The following is a 22,620-nucleotide window of genomic DNA, read 5'->3' on the forward strand; positions in this document are numbered from 1 at the left end:
ACAGTATATACAGCTGCTGGATTTGAGCGCTGTTGTGGTTTCCGTAGGCCTACTTGAATTTAAAATTTGCACGGTTGTACGTATGTGTGGAGTGAATTATTAGTCATACGAGCACTAGGTAGTAGGTACACAAGTACACATGGTTGTTTTTTGTAGAGAAATTAATACCATCTGTGGAGAAAATGCACAAAAGCTGCATGCTGGAATAAGCTTATGAACAGATTGTGGTGCTTGATGTTGGACACCCACCAAAAGACTATTACAGCCCTAACAGCTTGTGGAAAATGAATGGTTCACTCTTTTAATTTTTTTTTAACCAATTAAACTCTGTATACTTCATTGCCCAGGAACCCCCAGGGCTCTATACTTGCCCTCCTCTACACCAAATGTCTTTGCTAGCAATAGCCGATATACAAGCTCTCCAAAATGGGTATGCTAGGGTTCAGGTGGTTCCACTTCTTGTTGTCTCATTGGATGAAGGTGTACTTGATCTGTGACACCACCTTCTTTTTTTTAACTATAATTTTTATCCCACGATTTTGTAACCCATTTTTATCACCCAGTGTCAATTGTCTATGTAATCCTGGGCTCTACTACACTCCCTCCGCCAACCTGGGGAGAGCAACGGACTGACCTCATGCTTCCTTCAATGCATGAGGGTCCAAGACGCATTTTTTCACCTGACAGGCAGGAGTTTCTCCGACTGGACGTAGCACGTGGAAGGAACACGTTATTCCAACCAGTTCTGTGACACCATCTTCTGCACCACTAACGACTGTCATTAGGCTCATAATGCTCATAATGACACGTAGTGACATGAAGGTACATTGCCAGTGCTCATTAGCATTCATTAACAATCAGTAATCAGAGATGACATACCGTAGGTCGCATTCACACCTGTAGTTCGGTAGACTCGTGCGATTAGGGGGTGAAGTTGCATCATTGTTGCAGTTTTAATTGTGTGTGCATGTGTGTGCATGTGTGTGTGTGTGTGTGTGTGTGTGTGTGTGTGTGTGTGTGTGTGTGTGTGTGTGTGTGTTTCCACTCTGTATAAACCATCATGATTCTGAACAACACCTAGAATCCATCGCACACATAACAAATGGATGTAGTGCATACAAAAACGTATATATTGCTCGCCACGACCGGATTGTTGACCTAGTGTCTGATGCAGTTAGAAAGTATGTGCCATCTAGTGCAGCAATGTATAAACATTCAAGAGTGTTACCAGATTGGTTTAGCTGTTCATGCGATGTCTTTGCTAACATCCAGAATACACCTGATGTTGTCTTTGTTGACACCAGACACAAGGAGGTCCTGATTCTGGAGGTGGGCTGTGTCTTCCATTACTTGGAAGGATAACAAACTTGGGGTATCGCTGTAGATTTGCCATACTGATATTCGGAGGCCATGTGCATAAACTGACCATGAGTGGCCTAAGAATAGCTGGCATGACAAAAAGCAAAGCCAAACAACTTGCCAAATACTGTTCTGTCTCGTCTGTTATAGGCAGTTTGTCTGTGTGGAGAAGGAGGTGCCATGTGTATCCTTAAGTGAACATGAACTGTCAACCCCGTTATATTTGTTTTCCTTATTGTAATTTGTGGATTCAAATAAAGAAATCGAAATGTGTGTGTGTGTGTGTGTGTGTGTGTGTGTGTGTGTGTGTGTGTGTGTGTGTGTGTGTGTGTGTGTGTGTGTGTGTGTGTGTGTGTGTGTGTGTGTGTGTGTGTGTGTGTGTGTGTGTGTGTGTGTGTGTGTGTGTGTGTGTGTGTGTGTGTGTGTGTGTTAGCAGATCTCTACAAGGTTAATAGGAGATTAGGAGTAGCCTATACTGTCTACACACAAACAAACCTACCACTTCTATCTGACTTCAGATCAGTAGAGCCGTCGGGATTCCCGGTCCAGATCTGTACTACGAGCGCAAACTCTTTACTTTAATGCGACATTGTACAAATGTGTGATGGTCGATGGAACCCAATCGCCTCCGTTCTCTCGCTATATATCCTGTACACTGCAGTGTTTTTGTGTGTAACCTTCAGCTTTTGATCATATGATCGTCTGACCATGGCATATTGCGATAAGGGCTTCTTCTATCTCTTCATTAGACCATGTCTGTCCACAGGACATCAAAACAGAAAGAAAAGAATACATTTACTAACGTTGAGCCCTGCTCTTTCCTATGTGTAGAAGAGACGTTCCAACCGGCAGGTGAAGAGGAAGAAGTATTCGGAGGAGATGGAGGCTCGCCTGTCAGACGAGGAAGTGAAGGTCATCGTGAAAACCAAGAAGACAAACACGGGAGCCCGCAAGGAGCCCGCTGTCCAGCTGTTTGTGGTGAGTAGCAATTACTCCCTCCCTCGGCTAGCACGACGCTGTACAACTCAGAAATGACAATCACAGTATTTATGAATCAAATGACAAATATTGAGTACGTCACCATCCTGTTACATTGCTAAATGCACGGGATGCACATGCAGATTAGACACACCAACGGAACGACATGTGGAAACAACGGTCGGACATGCAGTCCCAAATGCACTTAATGACACAAAATCTATTAGTGTACAGACACTCCAATATTCTGTAGAGAGGATGATTTGTCCCTAGATAACTGTACAGTACAAATTACAATATATATGTGTCATTTTTTACTTTTTTTTTTTTTTGGGGGGGGGGGGGTTCTATATTAAATTATACATTTTGAGCTAGCTTTCCATCAGATACAGTGAGGTTTCCTCAATTTGGCATAAATCGACACCTACTCAAACACAATGACTGCTTGGCTGAAAGCAGAGCACTTTGTGGGTCAATTTCAGAGTTGCCACTTTAAGCGATACTCTTGCATCGTAGTTCTTTGAGGATGAAATAATTTGTAGTTTTGAAATTTAGACTAATGGGTTTCAAGTAGCCCCTTTTCCCTCCAAATTGGATATCTGGCAGAAACGCTGCAGCGTACTGAATAAAACATGATTCTCCTCTTTGTATGAACAACAAGGACAGCAGAGAAGATCTCAAGGATAAATTGTTCCTTTGAGAATTCATGAACCCTGCAGTGTTCTTAAATGCATGGGTTAATATAATATTCTCAGATACAATTCCTCTCAGATGTTTGAAAGTATCGAAGGAGCAGTGCTTTTTTTCTTTTAGGTGTTATGATTATTATAATATAATATGTTATTATTGTAAGCTTAAAATGTGTAAGCTATTAGCTCAGTGCTAATAGCTTATGAGTATAGGCAACCTGGTGCTCTAGAGCTGAATGTTAGAGCTCCCAGTCGCTTGGGCACGGAAGTGGAATGAGAGCTTTTATTTATTTCCGGTATTATTGTTTTTATATATTTTATTCATACTTTAAGCCAAGGCATACAATTATTCTTGCATTCTCCTATTGTAAAGAAAATTGTGTCGCCTAATAAAATAAAAATAAGAAAAATAAAAATAAAAGTAAAATAAAGACTTTATTAATGTTCACCACCAACGCTGCTGGCAGGCTGGTATACAAATACTTGATCTGCTTTGAGAAAATTGGCAAACAATGAAAAAGTAATATTGAAAGACCAGGGATATCACAAATATAGAAATAAAGCAAATAAATGTCTCTTTTGATAATAAAGGTTGCCTATCCCTGGCTCAGTGGCTGCAATTCCAGCACTTGGGCAGGATTTAAATCTGGGATTGAACAGGACGGTTACAGAGGGTAGCTTTAACATGCTCACCATGCTGTCAGTATACCCTGGATGGGGTTTGCCTGCCACTGAGAGGCAAAGGCTAGTGAAAACATCTCTCTCACAAACAATGCCTCTCATCCGCAAGGTTTTGTGAGCTTCCAGATCTGCTATTTTAGGCTTGTCTTATGATGGTGTATAAATTAGGCATTATTGGGACAAAAATGCCTTTATAATCAGGTCGTGGAATTCAGATATAATATTAATATAATATTTCAATGTTTTAATTGTTTTGTGTGTTTATGCCGTTTTTCAGGAAAATCCCAGTGAAGAGGATGCTGCTGTCGTCGACAAAATAATGACCTCTCGTGTGGTCAAGAAGGAGGTACGTTCACATTTCTTTGACATGCAATATCCATTCGAAACAAATATGACCAGATTTGACTGAGGGGCTGGACTCGATTCTTTTTTTTTAAAATGTCATTTGAAAGTAGGGAATCCTATCTTCAAATTGACATTGGTTGTCCCCCACTCCCCCCAGTTTTGGAGATATGGCTTATAGAGTAATGTCTTACAGAATCAGCGAGTTGAGAAAACAGGCTTGAAAAGTTCACTTCTGTGGACTCTTAACATTACACCTAGCTACCATGTTTAAGCATTTATGTCATATTATTTCAGCTCTGACATTTATTTCAGACATGCTCTAGTATTTGAAAAGTCTGCCTGTGTTATTAACCCATTTTGGGGTTAATGTTGAGTGTTAGCATTATGCTATACTTTAGCTATTGAAAAATAGCAGATCTACAAGCTCATAGCGCGCCACCAAGTGGCGCGCTACAAGCTTGTAGGTCTGCTATTTTTGAAAAATGGAAGAACGACTGACACAGAAACATAGCTTTTTCAGAAAACTGTCAGGATGTTGAAGACATTTTTTTAATCTGATCTCAGGCCTAAATGGGTTAAAACACATTTTTCTCCTCTGGTGAATTGGCTGGAGGCTGCACAATGGCCAGCCCCTCAGTCAAATCTGGTCACAAATTTACTCTGCCCCCCTTTTTTGCCAAACTAATAGCATCCTGGGTTACAGTTGTACAGTTGTGCACTCATTGTTGGCTGTACAATAAGCAACAATAAGCTGGCTGTAGAATATCACTCTCAAGAGTATTCTTATAATACTGTAATTGTGCAATAAAATGGAAAGAAAACACCCTTGAGTGTGATATTGCGACTATACAAAGGTTACAAAGACAAAGGTTGTTGTCTTTTTGTTTTCTTTTGTTTACAGTATCAACCTTAATGAACCACCATACATTTCATGGTGTGCTAGTACTAGGAAAGTACTAGTTCATTTCACAACGAAGAGTCTGTAATAGCCCAGCAGGTGTGCTTTTTTGTGATATGAGCACAGCTGTAAAGCCTGTTTCGGCCAATAATAAAACAACCCGTGGGATAATGTATTTAATAATACTGTGCTTGGTTCTGTTTCATCCCTCTTCACAGGTCTCCCCTGGAGTGGTTGTTGAAGTGGAAGAGTTCTTTGTAAAATACAAAAACTAGTGAGTTCTCTTGATATTTTGTAACGGCATTAATAATGTTTCTATTATTAGACACTAGAGCAGAGAGACACAGGAATGAGAGCTTTGGAGAGAGGGGATGTGATGTGAGACATGCAGCTTGACATGAGCTTTCAATGGATGGAGCCACCAGGCTAACTGGAGTCACAATATAAATAAAAAAAGAGTGTAGTGGTGTTAACGGTTGGTCCTTCAAGGCCCATAACCTCTGTCCGATACAACGACATAAACAGCTGGATCATCATTCATTTGTCCGTCATATCCTCGATTGAGGCTTATATTTGTAAGCAGTGCTCGCATTGTTTCCGTTTTACTTTAGAGGTGTTAAGTGTACTTACTGTAACACCTCTTAAGTAAAACGGAAACTACCCCTGGACTCACATGTACCCGGCCCCTTCTGGCTCATGACAGAAGAATCCCACCACACTGACCACAGCCATCTCTGCTTCGTCTCAGCTTTCATCACACTCAAGAAAGAGATTACTACTACTATCACATCTACATCTGCTAATTCTACTGCTAGTCAGCTACTATTACTAATATCACTAATACTACTAATACTGGTAGTAGTAAAACTACTACTTATTCTGAGGCTGTTACGTCTACACATACAGCTAATTCTAACGCTACTACTAGTGTAACTACTAATTTCTAATGCTGCTACTGCTGCCACCACTACACTACTAACAGCGAACACTAAATGACTCGCCCCTTTACCAACTCGCCCGCGATTTTTTTAAATGTAGTTAACAGTTAATTTAGTATTTCCCTCCCTCTCTGAAATCTTAAATGATCTTGTATACAGATTTATTTGATTGTATAGTAGTCGATCTCTATACTTTAGATTTAGAAAGACAAAATTTAGAAAGAACAACATGTCACAGAGACGGTGACTGCTTAATTACGTTAATTTAGGACCTTCTAGCAGTTAATTTCGTTTTATTAAACACATTTCTTCCATGTAGCCCATGTTGTATAATGGCATCATCATGCTATTATGTCCGTGGATATACAGAGTGAACTTAACAATGATAAATTAATATGATAATACCTTTTATATAATCATGAATTATGTTTGTTATTTACAGCTACAGTATGTAGAGTAGGCGAGATGGAAAAGGGGCGACCGTACCTGTTACCCTAACCTTTTCCTTACTGGTACTGCTACTGGAAAATGATTTAGTTATTTATATAGAAATTATTATTATGACATTCCTAACATGTAGTACTATGGTATTTGCTAACTAACGTCGTGTGGATCACAGAAGCAGGTTTGAAGGTTTCTTGAAGAGTCGTTTCCAACCTGACACTGTGTGTGTGTGTGTGTGTGTGTGTGTGTGTGTGTGTGTGTGTGTGTGTGCGTGTGCGTGTGCGTGTCAGCTCCTACCTCCACTGTGAGTGGGCCACGGAACCGCAGCTGGAAAAAGACAAGAGGATACAGCAGAAGATCAAACGATTCAAGATGAAACAAGCACAGAGGGCCCTCTTCTTCGCAGATGTAAGGGTGTGTGGGTGTGTGTGTGTGTGCGCGCTGTAAGTGTAGAAATGTAGTGTCTGAAGGGCATCGTGCATACTTGTCCAGGTAGTGTGAGTGCGTGTGAGCGAGCAGTGGGTACTGTGTGATGATGCTTGGCTCAGATTCCAGATGGTGTGTGGGCAGTTAGCTTTATAGATTCTTAGACACATGCTCTCTCTCTCTCTCTCTCTCTCTCTCTCTCTCTCTGTATTAACACTTTGACTACTATTCACGATTTGCCCGAGTTCATTCATTGTAGAACACATTCGCTGCGATTTGTGAGTTATGTTTTCAGTGTTTAATCCACGTTTTTTAATCAGTTTTAAGTCATACGGGCAATCCACCAAACAGGTCTGTCGCGCCGACGTGCAAAGGGTTATGGGAAATTGAGTCCCTGCCCCGTCCTGCCTGTTGTTGTGGTCGGCACTTTTTCAACACTACAACAAGCGATTAGACCGTTTAAAGTGGATTCTCTCTCTCTCTCTCTCTCTCTCTCTCTCTCTCTCTCAGACGGAAGAGGACCCCTTCAACCCTGACTATGTGGAGGTAGACAGGGTACTGGAGGTGTCCTATTGTGAGGACAAGGACACAGGAGAGGTGAGAAGAGTCCACTTACAGTTGGTAATAATACCTACCTTTCCTGTGTGCGTGTGCATGCATGTTTTACTGCCTCTTTATGGGTGTAAAACCCCAAACCTCCCCCTCATTTCTTTTCACACAGAGCAGCCCAAGGTCATGCTAATGGGGTTTCTTTGCAGCCCTTGTTAATATTACAAAAGCCAGAGTCTGGCCTGCGGCACGAGTGTATAATGTGATGTGTAATGTGAGTTAACGTGTTGTCTGTGCCCCTCCAGGAGGTGGTGTACTACTTGGTGAAGTGGTGCTCCCTGGCCTATGAGGACAGCACCTGGGAGCTGAAGGGAGACGTGGACCAGAGCAAGATAGAGGAGTTTGAGCAGCTGCAGGCAGTCAAGGCAGACTCACGCAGGGTGGTAAGACGACACACGCACACACACGCCCTCAAGACCCCAACCGTTTAATATTTACCCCCTCAAAATCTAATCTAATCTAATATGTACTCTCTCAAGACCCTAACTGTTTAACACACACACCTTCAAGATCTCTTACCGCTTAACATGTACCATCTCAAGACCCTGTTTAATATTTACCCCATCATGACCACTACCACTTAAACACAGGCCACCTCAAGTCCCCAATGTACTCATACCCTCAAGACCCCTACCATGTAATATGCACCGACTCAAGACTCTTAACCATTTAAAATGTACCCCCAAGACCCCAGCGTTAACGCAAACCCCCCAACCATTCAATATGTGCCCGCCTCAGGAGGACCCCAACAGTAATCTCATTCCTAGTGTTCTCATCTACAAAAGAGAAAGCAGATTGCAGTGTCACCCGCCATGGTGTACACTCATTGATATGTCGAGTTGAAAATGGCAATAAGTGCAAAGACTATCTCAGTTTGGGCTATTGTTTCATTGAATGTTGCCTTCAACTCCATATCACAAAGTCCTCTGTTTCTGTTGATTTCAACTCGTCTATGTTTCCCTGGGGTACTTACTGTATGTACACACTGGGTATACGATGGAATGGGAATCCTGTAGCACCAGTGGGACTCCTTTTAAAGCTAGTTCTGGTATCTCAAGAAAATCTGGGCTGAGCATAGACATTCTTATTGCTCTGCTCCCTTACCGGCTATTGGCCTTTTTTTAATAAACCACCCTCACCTCTAGTATCTCGCCTCCCTCCACCAGCCTCTCCCACCACCTGCCGTGGGCTAAATGCAGCCTTCAAAAAGAAGTGAAGTGGAAAGTCAATTACCTCTGTTTGGCGCATTCATTCCTGCTTCCTCATAGCACACAGCACAACAAAAGCACATTATTGTTTGTGTGTGATGTGTGTTCTCTCACTTCTTAACCTTTCAGCTGTTAGAAGGGACAGTGACATTCACTTTGGCAAGCTATTGCTGTTTCTCAGTTATTGGAACATATACAGTATGTTTAATTCCCCGAGACGCACATCTTGTATTGTCAGAAAAGTCACATCAAGTAGTTTGGGTTATTTGGTCCACTTGACATACGTACGTATGTATGCTTGTATGGACCTGTTGCCGTATTTTCGTCACATAGTTATTAACCAAGTCTGTTGTAGTTATCGGGATCTGTTGTCACCTCTGGCGTTGATGTTTTTCACCTGAATGATACTTTCAGTAGTGAGAGCTGTTGCAGACAACAGCATCATTAGTTGAAAATGAAATCTGTAATTGTATTTGATGCAAGAATGCATTCGAAGTGGAATTCTTTCACAAGGTCTTTAACTTGAGAGTAAAGATCCAGTGGTCGACCAACAAACAGGTGGTGGTACACAAATCACCAGTTTTGGCAGCCAAATAATGTCGAAAGCCTGTAGACTCTAGCTATGTGAGGAGTTATCTAAATTGTCCACTTTAAGGTTACCTGAAGTTTTACATTAATTATCTCTATACTATCAATTTCAGTAGTGCCAATCCTCATAAAAGATTATACCCCAGTACCATGCATAGAGCTCTGACATACATAGAGAGGATGTACTTGGACAGGTGGAAAACGAATGTGCACATCTCACATTGTATGAAATAGAAATTAGCCTAAATGTGCGTTCCCACTGAAAGATGAAATATTTGTTCGAGCACCTCGATTACATAAGTCAATGCAAATGCTTGGCACATCTTTGCATCTAGTGGCGCAAATGGTGCAACACATTCACTAGAGTTTATTGTAATGATCACAATACATATACTGTGGCGATTAGCTGTGCGTCGACACTCACGCCCATTGTTTGCGTTCAGTCATTCAAGGTACGTTCCTTTTTATGAATGACGTGACGTCACTCTACCTGTCTGTAGGAGGAAGTGCTGGTGTCAGCGTCGAAGGCTGTTTGCTTGGACGGTTTAACCTATTTAACCCATTCTGGGCGCGAACCCCTTTTGGTGTTTTAAGCATTACAGTATGTTATGCTTTAGCTATTGAAAAATAGCAGATCTACAAGCTCATAGCGCGGCACAGAGTGCTTGTAGATCTGCTATTCATGAAAAATCGGGAAAATGTGGTGCAAATCTTTGAATATAATTTATATTCTTTCACAGCGAACGATTTGAACTCATATCTTTGCTTCTGGGGGGTCCCTGGAACAACATATTTTCAGATGGGGGTAGAATGGGGGTAGAACCCCTACTTTCTCTGTAAATATGACCCTACTGAGATTTATTCCAATATTTATATTGTATTGTCTTTATTATAATGTATTACTGGTACAAAGGACCACAATGGAAGCAAGCCCCTGGGGCTTTTTGTGCTATCCCAAACTTGAACAAGAAGGAGAGGTTGCACAACTCGTCTGCTGCTAAAATCCTTTTAGCATAACATTTAAGTGTACAGCCTCTACTGTTCATAAGCATGTTAATAGAGTAATCAATCAATCAATTGCTCTCAGAATATAGAGAGTTTTTTAACAGTTATTTTCAAAAAAAGAAATTAACTTCTTAAGCTTAATAACAGCAATTACAGTACTGTTAAAGTATGTAAATGAGCGCTGTATATTGTTGTGTGTGTTGTGTGTGTCAGGATCGTCCGCCGGCCAATCTTTGGAAGAAACGGGATCAGTCGAGGGAGTACAGGAACAGTAACGGCCTCAGGGACTACCAGCTAGAGGGAGTCAACTGGCTTCTCTTCAACTGGTACAACAGGTCAGTCTCTCTCTCTCTCTGTACTTCTAGTGTACATATTGTTGCTGTTGGGCGGAAACCTTGTACTGTATGTCCAAAAACGTTCCCTTATTATTATTATTATTATTATTATTATTAATAATAAAAACATATATATACTTTTTATTTTTATTTTTATTTTTTACAAATTTAAAAGTGGTGGAAATAGCTCCCGGGAGATTGATTTCTGAGGTAGAGTGCAACACCTACCATCAGTCTTACCGCATCCAAGTTGTGCTGCTACTCACTGGCCCGGGGATCAAACCCATGATCTGGTCCAACGGCGAGAGCTCTACCGCCTGAGCTACCCGGACACAGTGCACTGTACTTACTGAGTTGCATGGATGTGTATAGGGAAAAATGTACCCTCTCTCTTCCTTGGGGTAGACAAGTCGTGCTGCCAGCAGACACACTGACTGCTGTATTGTAATCTCTGGGCATACAGTATGACAGCATGCATACAGGATGTGTAGCATGCCTTGTGCCTCGGGCAAACCACAAGGTATCCACATGGCTGCTAAGCTGCTTATGTAGCTTTAATAGCTCCATGGTGATGGAATGTTATATTCATTGATTCAGAGAGGCTCGGTGCGAGGCTCTTCATTTTTGCACGAGCAGTCGCGTCTGTGCGCGGAGAGCGTTGACGATGAATAATGAATCGGTGTTCCTGCCGTGTGTGTGTGTGTGTGTGTGTGTGTGTGTGTGTGTGTGTGTGCGTGTGTGCGTGCGTGCGTGCTTGTGTGCTTGTGTGCTTGTGTGTTTGTGTGTGTGTGTGTGTGTGTGTGTGTGTGTGTGTGTGCTTGTGTGTGTGCGTTTGAGAGTGCGTGTGCGAGAGAGTCTGCCACCATTTGGCTGAGCTCACATTATTTGCTTGTGCCTCAGAGACGAGGAACATTTCCTGTGGAGGTGTATGCTGCTGCAAACGTTCACGTTTTGTACAGTAGCTCGCCCACGACCATAAAAGAAGCATAGCACTTTAAATCTGGAGTTAGGGTGTGTGTGTGTGTGTGTGTGTGTGTGTGTGTGTGTGTGGCATGGAAATTGTTTCTGCAGTGTGTGTGTGGCTTTGTGCCTACGCAATGAGATTCATCAGATGGAGTGGAGAGGTGTTTATGAGGCCAATGGGAATATCTACGCATTGAAATTAGCATCAATACATAGTACCCCCCACACACACACACACACACACACACACACACCGGACAACTGAATAAATGAGCGCCCCACTCCGGTGGCTAATATTACGCCTTGTCTCATCTACCAGCCGTATAATTATTGCTCATGATGTTGCTTTCTCCTTGCACGCTCCCCCATTTATTTCTTTGATATCGTGTCCTGTCTGTATTTCCCTCTTCTCCCTCTCTCTGTTCTTTCTTCTCTCCTTTCCTCTGCTCTCCTCTCTTGTTTCTGGCAGTCGGAGTGCAGCTTTAGATTCCCAGGAAGGACTTTGTGTTTGTGGGGGCCCTGACGGCCCTGTGGTAGTTTGTGATTAAAGAGGAAAGGGTGCGTTTTTATTTTAGTTCCCCGCCTGGGGAGCTTTCATGGGCAGGTATCACTTGAATTTCCCTCCCTGGATCAATACGGTATCATCTAATCTCAACTCGGATATTTAGTTGGAAACTAAATGACTGTAATTAGGCTACAGTCAGACGAAACATGGGAAGAATACATTGCCAATAGCCCAGTCATTAGGCTTTATTACAGTCAGTAATCATTGATGTCATTATGATCCCAGAAATGAGGGCACTGTCAAAGGGTTTAACTGCTAAAACTGTCCATTTTCATGCATTCAGAAACGGTATGCACAGTATATAGCCCCGTATGTGTACCTCCACGCTGACAAAAAAATGTCTTATTATTATGAATCTTATTAATTATGCATAATATTATAAGTAAAGTAAGTAAGTAGGTTGGAGAGGCTCATTGTCTGTATCAGCCAGAGCGCTGGACTTTCTCCTCGTTCCGCTGTGCACCTGGGAGCCACCTCTTCGAGGTCCCTGGGAGATGGATTGCTGAGGTGGAGCGCAACACCTACCATCAGCTCCCAGCACTTACTTACTGCATGACTTGACACACACAAGTGGTGTTACTCCTACGCCGAGTTGGCAGTGCCCGGGTCGGGATCGAACGCATGACCGTGTGGTCAAAAGGCAAGTGCTCTACCGACTGAGCTACAGTTTGCAAGATTAGCTCTGGAGTCTGGACGCACGCTGTAAAAATAGTATTATCACAAAGAGTAGTAGAGGCAGGCCAATGGAGACTACTGGAAGCTGTTGGAAGAAGTGACTCACAGTACGTTTTAACAGCGGGAGAACAACGGCGACTCTGGGCGATCCAAATCTCCTAGTGGGTGTTCCTGCTGTCATATACCCATGTCCTCGTATAGGTGGTATGGAGGGTAACAAAGCAACACATGGATTTGATTGGCTATAGCCGAACGATGTCGTCCAAAGATAACATATTTTCATGTTTCACGCCCACTTTTTGACTATCGCCTCTTCGCCTGCTATCGCCAGTAGTTGCCGGGTCCCATAGACAAATACCCCACTTCCGGGAAAATACGCCAGGCTGTTAAAACGCACCATCATCATTCTGTCCCCTCCCCTCCCCTCTGTCTCTCTGGTCAGACGGAACTGCATCCTGGCTGATGAGATGGGCCTGGGAAAGACCATCCAGTCCCTTACGTTCCTGGAGGAGATCCTCCGTGTGGGCATCAAGGGGCCCTTCCTCATCATCGCCCCGCTCTCCACCATCACTAACTGGGAGCGTGAGTTCCGCAGCTGGACCCATCTCAACATCATTGTCTACCACGGCAGCATGATCAGCCGACAGATGCTGCAGCAGTACGAGATGTACTTCAGGGACGCACAGGTAGGACAAGCTTTGTGTAAGAGCTGTTTTGTGGTGGTCTGGTGGATGATCGTATTTTAATGATAATATAACATTAGTATAAAAATATCATGTAAAAGAAAATGTCATGGTACGCATGCTTTGCCACAGCCTTCTGGTCTGCCTGGTGGGCTGGGAACACTTTTCAAGATTTTCCCTGATTCAGAAACGGCTGAGAACCACTGCTGTACAGCTACGTAGATTATAATAGTTTTGCATTTTTCAGTTTGTTTAGATTATTATTATTTTTTGTTTTATTTTTCAGTTAGCTTCATTACTTTTTAGACCATATTTGCTAGCTTGAATGCTAATGCTAATAGTTTTAGTACTTATAGGATTGAAAGGGTTACGTATTGTGTAATAAAAACATAACCAAATATAGCATTCTGTCTATAATTTTTATGGTTTGTTTTATAAACACAAAATACAGTTTCAGTTATACATGTTTTACTTTATTTGGAAAATGCTGTGGACAATCATTTTCCCACATTCCTGGTATTGTAGTTTTTATTTAGTTTTTAACAAAAATCATTACATTTTAGTTTTTGTTATTTTGTTTATAATCTATAATAACGTTGGTGTACAGTAGTAGTCATTGAAGGGTTATCTACTGTAAGGAGTCCGATATTTGCCTCTCATACAGAACAGAAAGCTACAGAAACAAAAGCTTTATGCTCTTGTTGATGATGTGATGTTGGCATGATGAAACCGCACAAAGCAAAGTTTAGTCACAACCAGTGATGTGTCCAGTTCCCCTGACCCTCCTACACCCTGCTTTGTGATCACACATAGTGTATAACTGGCAACTTACTGCTCAAAGGCATTATGTGGCTTAACATCACCCCATTACTAAAATTCTGTTCATTATAAAATGGTTTTGCCCTATGGGGGAAATTATGCTTTTTATACTGCAGGCTGTTGATTAAACTAGAGAACAAGTTTGTAATTTGATGTATTTTCCCTTAAAAGAAAATTCAAAATGTAGTAGTACTGTACGTACGGCGGGGGTGGGGGGATAGAAACAGTTGAGTGTCATTGGCATAGCAGTGATGAGATAGATTGAGAGTAGAGATGATAGTGCCAAGAGATTTAGTGTACAGGGAGAAAAGGAGGTGACCAAGTACAGATCCCTGTGGGACCCAGGTTTGGAGGGTACGGGGGGATGATAGCAAACCTTTCCAAGAAACCTGGTAGGTCCGGTCAGTTGGGTAGGAGGAGAACCACTTTAGTGCCGTCCCGCCGATGTCTAGATCAACTAGGGTGTCTAGGAACAGCTGGTCGTTCACTGTGTCAAATGCTGCTACTTATTATTTAGATATTTTGTAGTCACAAGCTATTGTTAATACTTATGATGCGTTGTGAGCTTGTAGATCGGTACTTTTGCATGACAGTCAGAAAGTATCAAATCAGGCATTAATTTATGCAAAGACATAAAAAGATGAAAAAGTGTTCTGCCTGACAGGGACGGCATATTTACTTCCGTTTAATTTGTCTCGTATACCTTTTTGTCTTTGGGATTCATCAGAGTTAATTGGCTCACCTTTATTCACAAAGCCATGTTAATTGTCATGGCAACCAAAGCCACAGGGACAGCAGGGTAATTCTGTCAGAGGCGTTAATTTACCAGAATAAAATGAGTTTGTGGGAGTACCACCACTCTCATTCAGCTGGGAAAATGTAATCTTACAAAAGACGATTACAAGATGAATACCCTGATGGCTGAGATCAGTGCTACATGTCATCTTTATCCAACAAAGGATTATTGTTAAGGCAAAATAGTACCTTAATCAAAGGTGGAAAGTGAAAGTGAAAAAGTATACATACTGTAGCATGTAGAAGATTCCGGCCTTCTGTTTAACAACTGAAATGGATCACCGAAATATATTTAAATGTCTTTTATCAAGAGGTTGCCGAGATACTCTGGTTTTCTCCCCCAATGTCGTGTGTTTTATTATTGTAATGATACAAATCACTAGCAGCAGTATTAATATTTAATAAAAGTCACATATGGTTTCTATAATACATTCAGTATGCTATACCTGAAAATGTACACAATTCCATCTGCTGGTATGCTAATTAATATGAGCTAATGTCACAGATGTGAACACACATGTGCTGTAGCTTGTGCATTAAGCATTAGGATTAATCACACGATACTCATCAGGAATACTGACACAGTGATGGACAGTGGTTCTGTAATGCAGTGGTTATCAGGAATACTGACACAGTGATGGACAGTGGTTCTGTAATGCAGTGGTTATCAGGAATACTGACACAGTGATGGACAGTGGTTCTGTAATGCAGTGGTTATCAGGAATACTGACACAGTGATGGACAGTGGTTCTGTAATGCAGTGGTTATCAGGAATAGTGACACAGTGATGGACAGTGGTTCTGTAATGCAGTGGTTATCAGGAATACTGACACAGTGATGGACAGTGGTTCTGTAATGCAGTGGTTATCAGGAATACTGACACAGTGATGGACAGTGGTTCTGTAATGCAGTGGTTATCAGGAATAGTGACACAGTGATGGACAGTGGTTCTGTAATGCAGTGGTTATCAGGAATACTGACACAGTGATGGACAGTGGTTCTGTAATGCAGTGGTTCTCAAAGTGGGGTCTTGGGACACCCAGGAACTCTTGAGCGGGTTCCAGGGGGTCCCCAGCAAAGGTAGTTAATATTGCTGCCAGCATCACAATGCAAGGAAAATGTGCACTTGCTCAGTGTTGATAAGAACCCGTTAAAGTCTCAGTTGAGCTGGCACAGCACCGCCTTCGCCATTCGGCACGGAACCCACGATGCGTGATGTTTCACAGTATGTTTTAACGGCAATAAAAATCTCCTTCTGTCATTGCCTGTGTCTTCGTATAGGTGGTATGGTTCCGCATGGAGGGTATACAAGACACCACATGAATTTTATTGGCTATCGCCGGACGATGTCGTCCAAAGATAAAATGGTGTCATGTTTTCGGGCGACGTTCCTCCCACTTTTCGCGACTATTGCCCATAGATAAATACCGCACTTCCGGAAAAGGTTTAAGGTTGTTAAAATGCACTGTCAGTGTCACACCAGGCAGTTTGGAGCACTTGTGACTGAGCTCTTAGCATGCTAAATGTATCGTAGGTGCACCACCCCCCTCTCATGGGGATCACTGTCGGCATCTTGGAGAGAAAATCTTTTCTCTAGCATCTTAAAATGATATAGTTTATAGTTAAGTTTAAAAAATGATGATAGTTCTTGGTTATTGGTTGTACTTGTTTGTTTTCGGTTGATGCTGCTCTACACAGCATACTTGTATTCTATCAAACCTGGCTTTCCCAGAAACCAGTGGCCTGTGTTTACCCGTTAACGTGAGTGAAGATAAATTCAGAAAGGTGTTTGATTTTGCAGTCCAGCCCTTGCAATACTTAAAACTGCGATCCCTAAAATGTACTGAATGTCCTTCCTGGGATTCATCTCCAGCACGGGAGATTATATTTCTACCACTGAGCTAAGACGGAATGCCCTCTTGGCTATAAGGGAGATGTGCTTCAGGCTTCAGTGTTCGCTATTTCACACCAGTTCTATGTACAAACACTGTGTGGTAAAATGTTAGAGACAGTCACCCCAGCTCAGAGTCCAATTAGTCTGGATGCAGGCCCACACCACAATGGGGTTTTAAGTTCTTAAAGGAGGGGTCTTCAAAAGGGTGTCCGAGTCCTCAGAGATACTGCAGAGATTTGGCGACCCCTATCACACATCTGCTTCATCTCTCTCTCTCTCTCTCTCAGCTAAGGTGTCCTTGGCCTGAGCAAAGTATTTCATAACTAAATGGCTTGTATTGACTCATATTCATGCTGTGTGTGTGTGTGTGTGTGTGTGTGTGTGTGTGTGTGTGTGTGTGTGTGTGTGTGTGTGTGTGTGTGTGTGTGTGTGTGTGTGTGTGTGTGCGCGTGCGTGCCCAGGGACGTGTGGTGCGCGGGTGCTACAGGTTCCATGCGGTCATCACCACCTTTGAGATGATCCTGGGGGGCTGTCCGGAGCTCAACGCTATAGAGTGGCGCTGTGTGATCATCGACGAGGCCCACCGCCTCAAGAACAAGAACTGTAAGCTGCTAGAGGGCTTCAAGCTCATGAGCTTGGTATGTATCATCCTCCTGTAGAAAAGAAAGAAACAACGCATTCCTTTTTGATATCGAATAGACACATTGGGAAAAAAATTAAGGATTTATGCCAGCGAAGCCAGTCACCATGACGATGCTTATTTAACATGCCATCCACACCCTTTTTTATAGCATTGCTTAAGTATGTCAGAAATTGTTCAAATTGATGTCAAAATGCAGCTTTACTGTACATGGCTGAGGTGCAAACCATTCACAGTATTGTGAAATGGTTTGAATCTGGCCCATTCTGCATTATTATTTTCCACTCGAAGGGTGTAACCAAACTAATCGGATAGCTCTACCAACTACTTTTTCTGCAACACTGTTGTTCGACAAAGTATTAAACATAATAATCAGGGCTTAAGTGATTCATCAGACGATTTAGTCAATTATTATAAACTTGTTTTTCTTTGTTGATATAGCATTTGTCTTAAAATAAACGCACTTCAAGATTACATTAATTGAAAAAGTAATCTATAGAATAATCGCAAAGAAGTATTTTCTGCCCTAGTTTAAATCTGGGCCATGCTGCAGTATCGTTATGCCCTCCCTCTCTTTGTCATTTATGTCACTCTGTGCTGTTTTTATGTGCAATGAAGTATTAATTAAAATGATTTATCATTATCAAGAACCCAAACTAGACCAGATACAAGCGCACGGTGAGTCGATTCACATTGCGTTGCACGCTTGCAGTTCGGCTATTTTGACTATTCTAAATTATTATTATTTATTTATGGAATGTCTGTAACCAACAAATGGGTCCCGACCCACTGTTTGGGACCCAGTGATTTAGAAGACATTTGTAGAATGGGCCTCAGGTCTTAACCTGTATGTTAACCTCTTTTGGTTTTTATAGCATGTTATACTTTAGCTATAAACACTATAGATTTAGCAGATCTACGTACAAGCTCATAGCGCGGCACCGAGTGCCGCACTACGAGCTTGTTTTTTGAAAAGTCTTGAAAATGTGGTGCAAATCTTTGAATATATATTCTTTCAGAGCGAACGTGTTAAGTCAAATCTTTGCTTCTGGGGGAATCCTGGAACAACATATTTTCAGATGGGGGTCGGCGGCCAATTACATATATTTCTGAGGGTACTTGACATGACTAACATGGGTTTTTCAGAAAACTGTCAGAATTTAGAAGGCATTTTGTAGAATGGTTCTCAGGTCAAAATGGGTTAATGGGTTGATCTCCTCTCTCCTCCTCCTGTACCTCCATGGATCTCCTGCAGGAGCACAAGGTTCTGTTGACAGGGACTCCTCTCCAAAACACTGTGGAGGAGCTCTTCAGTCTGCTGCACTTCCTGGAGCCCACTCGCTTCCCCTCGGAGAACACCTTCATGTCGGAGTTTGGAGACCTCAAGACAGAGGAGCAGGTGAGGAACTCCAACAGAACGTAAAGGGCTCTATTTACATCCCCGCCGTTACCTGCGACGATGTCCGCAAGTCAGCCGCTGCCCGGAAAGAATAGGGTATAGAAGTATAGGAGCTTGCTCTGTCCCTAAATTGTATTTTGATCCAGCGTCACCCGCTATTTATTATGGGTTTATATAGGGTTGCAGCACAAGTCAGACTTCAAGGCAGCAACGCATCACTCTTCCATGGGTTATGAGCATAGACCTCTTCCATGGGCTATGAGCATAGACCGTAAGGCTATGAACCATGGGATATGAGATAGTTAGGAACCAAATGGACCCTTATGGGTCTGTAACTGTGTACAAATGGAACCAAATGGCTCTCTGAGTTAACAGATTATTAACAGATTGTATCAAATAAGGATCCATAGCCTAATGCATATCAAACTGGGGGTCCTTGAAATTATAATGTTTGAGAGTTGCTGGTCTATGACTTGGATATCATCTCTGGCCATACGACTCAGATGACAATACAGTACAACAGTAGGATGGAATTGATAGAAGTGATGCATACGAAGAGGTTAGGCTAAAGGAGAACAACATGTTGGAGGGTTCCCTCTTTGTGGATCCAATGTACCAACATCTGTTTAGAAGAACTAAACGGTGCAGTACTGTGCTACACGTCGTTCATCTCTGCTTTCAGCAGACCGTAAAAATGGCAACAGATTATATCTTTTAAAAGCTATGGAGGAGGATATAAAGACGAAATGACAGCATTGCCAGACAGCTGTATCCTGTGTACTGTAACTACTTGGAAGTGGTGCTTTTGTCTGTAGTGGCGTGTCACATTAAAAATGCCTTGTTTTGTTGGGGACTGCAGTAGCAGAGGAGTATTGAGAGATGATGGGTTGTGTGACCAGGTGAGGAAATGAAATACACAAGCGGGACACTCCCACGCTCAACAAGAGCCCTTCAGCAAGACTGAATGAATCCCCCCCCCCCCGCCTGTCATTGACTAGCAGTGCTGGACTGTGACTTATAAAGCACTGATTTAAAGTAGGCCTAAACACTTAATCCTCATTTAATTTCATTTTATTTTTTGAGGGACACCCAAATCAATATGGAGACCTTGACACGTGGTGTGTGTGTGTGTGTGTGTGTGTGTGTGTGTGTGTGTGTGTGTGTGTGTGTGTGTGTGTGTGTGTGTGTGTGTGTGTGTGTGTGTGTGCGTGTGCGTGTGTGTGCTGGAACAACTGCAAGGCAGAAGTACACACAAATGCTTGCTGAGTATAATGTAACCCTCCACGCTGATGTTTCACAATCTGGAATTTTAAAGCAAAAGTGTGATGCAACTTTGCTAGGTGTGACATGGCATGGAAACTTATTACAGACACGTATTGGTTTGTGTGTGTGTGTATGTATGTGTGTGTATATATATATATTTCATTATTATTATTATTATTTTGTACTTTTAACTGCCAGACTAAATGGTCCAGGCCTGCTATGATTCAGATGCTCGTTTGGTGTGTGTATCAAGGGACAGACATCCACACCTGGTGTTGTCTCAGCATGTGAAGCCCAAGGTCCTGTTTGTGCAGATGGAACTGTTGAATGGTGCACCGTTCTAACTGGGTCACATTGACACACGCACGCAAGCACACATATGCACACATTTCGATTTATTTATTTGAATCCACAAATTACAATACATTTGACAAGGAAACAAATATAACGGGGTTGACAGTTCATGTTCACTTAAGGATACACATGGCACCTCCTCCTCCACACAGACAAACTGCCTATAACAGACGAGACAGAACAGTATTTGGCAAGTTGTTTGGCTTTGCTTTTTGTCATGCCAGCTATTCTTATGCCACTCATGGTCAGTTTATGCACATGGCCCAGGCTTCCGAATATCAGTATGGCAAATCTACAGCGATACCCCAAGTTTGTTATGCTTCCAAGTAATGGTTGATACTTAGAATATTTATCTTGGAATGCCTGGTCCATGTACAAATCAAAGACACAGCCCACCTCCAGAATCAGGACCTCCTTGTGTCTGGTGTCAACAAAACAACAAAACATCAGGTGTATTCGGGATGTTAGCAAAGACATCGCATGCACAGCTAAACCAATCTGGATGGCACATACTTTCGAACTGCATCAGACACTAGGTCAACAATCCGGTCGTGGCGAGCAATATATAAGTTTTTGTATGCACTACATCCATTTGTTATGTGTGCGATGGATTCTAGGTGTTGTTCAGAATCATGATGGTTTATACAGAGTGGAGTGTGGGTGTCGGGATACCAGATTGACAGATTGTACTTGGTTGGTAATACACGCACGCACGCACGCACGCACACACACACACACACACACACACACACACACACACACACACACACACACACACACACACACACACACACACACAGAGACCAACATGTGGTGGCTAATGATACTGGTTGTTTTAATAGAATTGACACATGCTCAAAGCAAACAATTTAAAAGTCGCTATACTCTACACAGCAATTACCCCTTTTTAATTGAGGCAAGGCCTGGCAATTTTATTTGTATAGCACACGTTTCAACAGCAAGGCAATTCAATGTGCTTTACAAAGAACATCAAGCAACAGAAACACAATAATACAATGACATTAGATGCATAAAACAAAATAATAACAGAGGAGGAGAAAGAAAAACAATAAAGAGTAACTCAATCAAAGGAAGCGGAAAACAGAAAGGTCTTTAGTTGTGTTTTAAGAGAAATAAGAGTGGCAGAAAACCTGCAGATTTATGGGAGTTTGTTCAGGATATGTGGTACATAAAAACATAGCGTTACTTCCCCATGTTTATTTGTGGTTTCAGGGACAGAAAGCTGATCTTTCCCAGGTGACCTATTTTGACCCTTTATAGACCATCAGTAGAATTTTGACAGGATTTAAGAACTGGAGTGACGTGTTCCACTTCCTTGGTATTAGTAAGAACTCGAGTAGCAGTGTTCCCAATCAACTGCAGTTGTCTGAAGTCTACTGACATTTTTCTTGATCCTTCTGAGACATAAGTCCTTTAACCCATGCAATATTTTTAGGTGATATACAGTAGGCTGACTTTGCGTTTGTGTTAATGTGGCTGTATAAATTCATGTCTGAGAACTGAGTTAAGAATAATGAAAACACAACTGGAAGTTCAGAATATGAAGCTGGTCGTCTTTCCACCTCCATATTTCAGGCATGCCATAGGGACAAAATGGAAAGAAATAGCGGTACATCACGATCACGTTGTCCACTTGTAGACGTCTATTTTCACTGTTTCTGAAATAGGGCGTAAGTGGGTAATCATAGCCGTAAGACTTGAGAGGTCCACATTTGTACAGTGGCCCTGATTTCAGTACAGCAAGGAGCAATGCACTCATTTATAATCTGAGATATTTCAACTATGTAAGCTAAAACCACGATGGCCTCTCTTTATCCAGGTTCTAAGAGGAATATTTTAAGTCTTTGATCACTGGGTGCATCACCACCACCTCAAGGACCTGGAATGTGAGGTGTACAATCATAATCCAAATGCCACGGAAATCAGGGTCGGGGAGAGAGGGAACAAAATTCACTCCCATTTATCTCTCCTAATAGTATTTTCTTTTGACTGGTTCAGGTGAATATCCTGTCATTGAATCATTATTTTATCCACTTAAACCCTATA

At 42.1% G+C, this 22,620-nt stretch overlaps 1 protein-coding gene across 9 annotated transcripts in view; it reads left to right on the forward strand.

Annotated features, from left to right (window-relative positions):
- The window catches only part of chd9 (chromodomain helicase DNA binding protein 9), a 137,643-nt gene that overhangs the window by 70,190 nt on the left and 44,833 nt on the right, over window positions 1–22,620 (forward strand). For all 9 annotated transcript variants that reach the window (XM_080761440.1, XM_080761442.1, XM_080761445.1 and 6 more), the window contains 10 exons: window positions 2,191–2,337; window positions 3,985–4,053; window positions 5,169–5,224; window positions 6,623–6,740; window positions 7,269–7,355; window positions 7,613–7,750; window positions 10,382–10,503; window positions 13,149–13,392; window positions 17,359–17,535; window positions 18,793–18,936. In XM_080761440.1, the coding sequence (XP_080617566.1) occupies window positions 2,191–2,337; window positions 3,985–4,053; window positions 5,169–5,224; window positions 6,623–6,740; window positions 7,269–7,355; window positions 7,613–7,750; window positions 10,382–10,503; window positions 13,149–13,392; window positions 17,359–17,535; window positions 18,793–18,936 (1,302 nt within the window). The remainder of the gene's footprint in view (window positions 1–2,190; window positions 2,338–3,984; window positions 4,054–5,168; window positions 5,225–6,622; window positions 6,741–7,268; window positions 7,356–7,612; window positions 7,751–10,381; window positions 10,504–13,148; window positions 13,393–17,358; window positions 17,536–18,792; window positions 18,937–22,620) is intronic.

This window comes from Protomyctophum bolini, assembly GCF_963924005.1.
Source record: "Protomyctophum bolini genome assembly, chromosome: 1".
NCBI lineage: Eukaryota > Metazoa > Chordata > Actinopteri > Myctophiformes > Myctophidae > Protomyctophum > Protomyctophum bolini.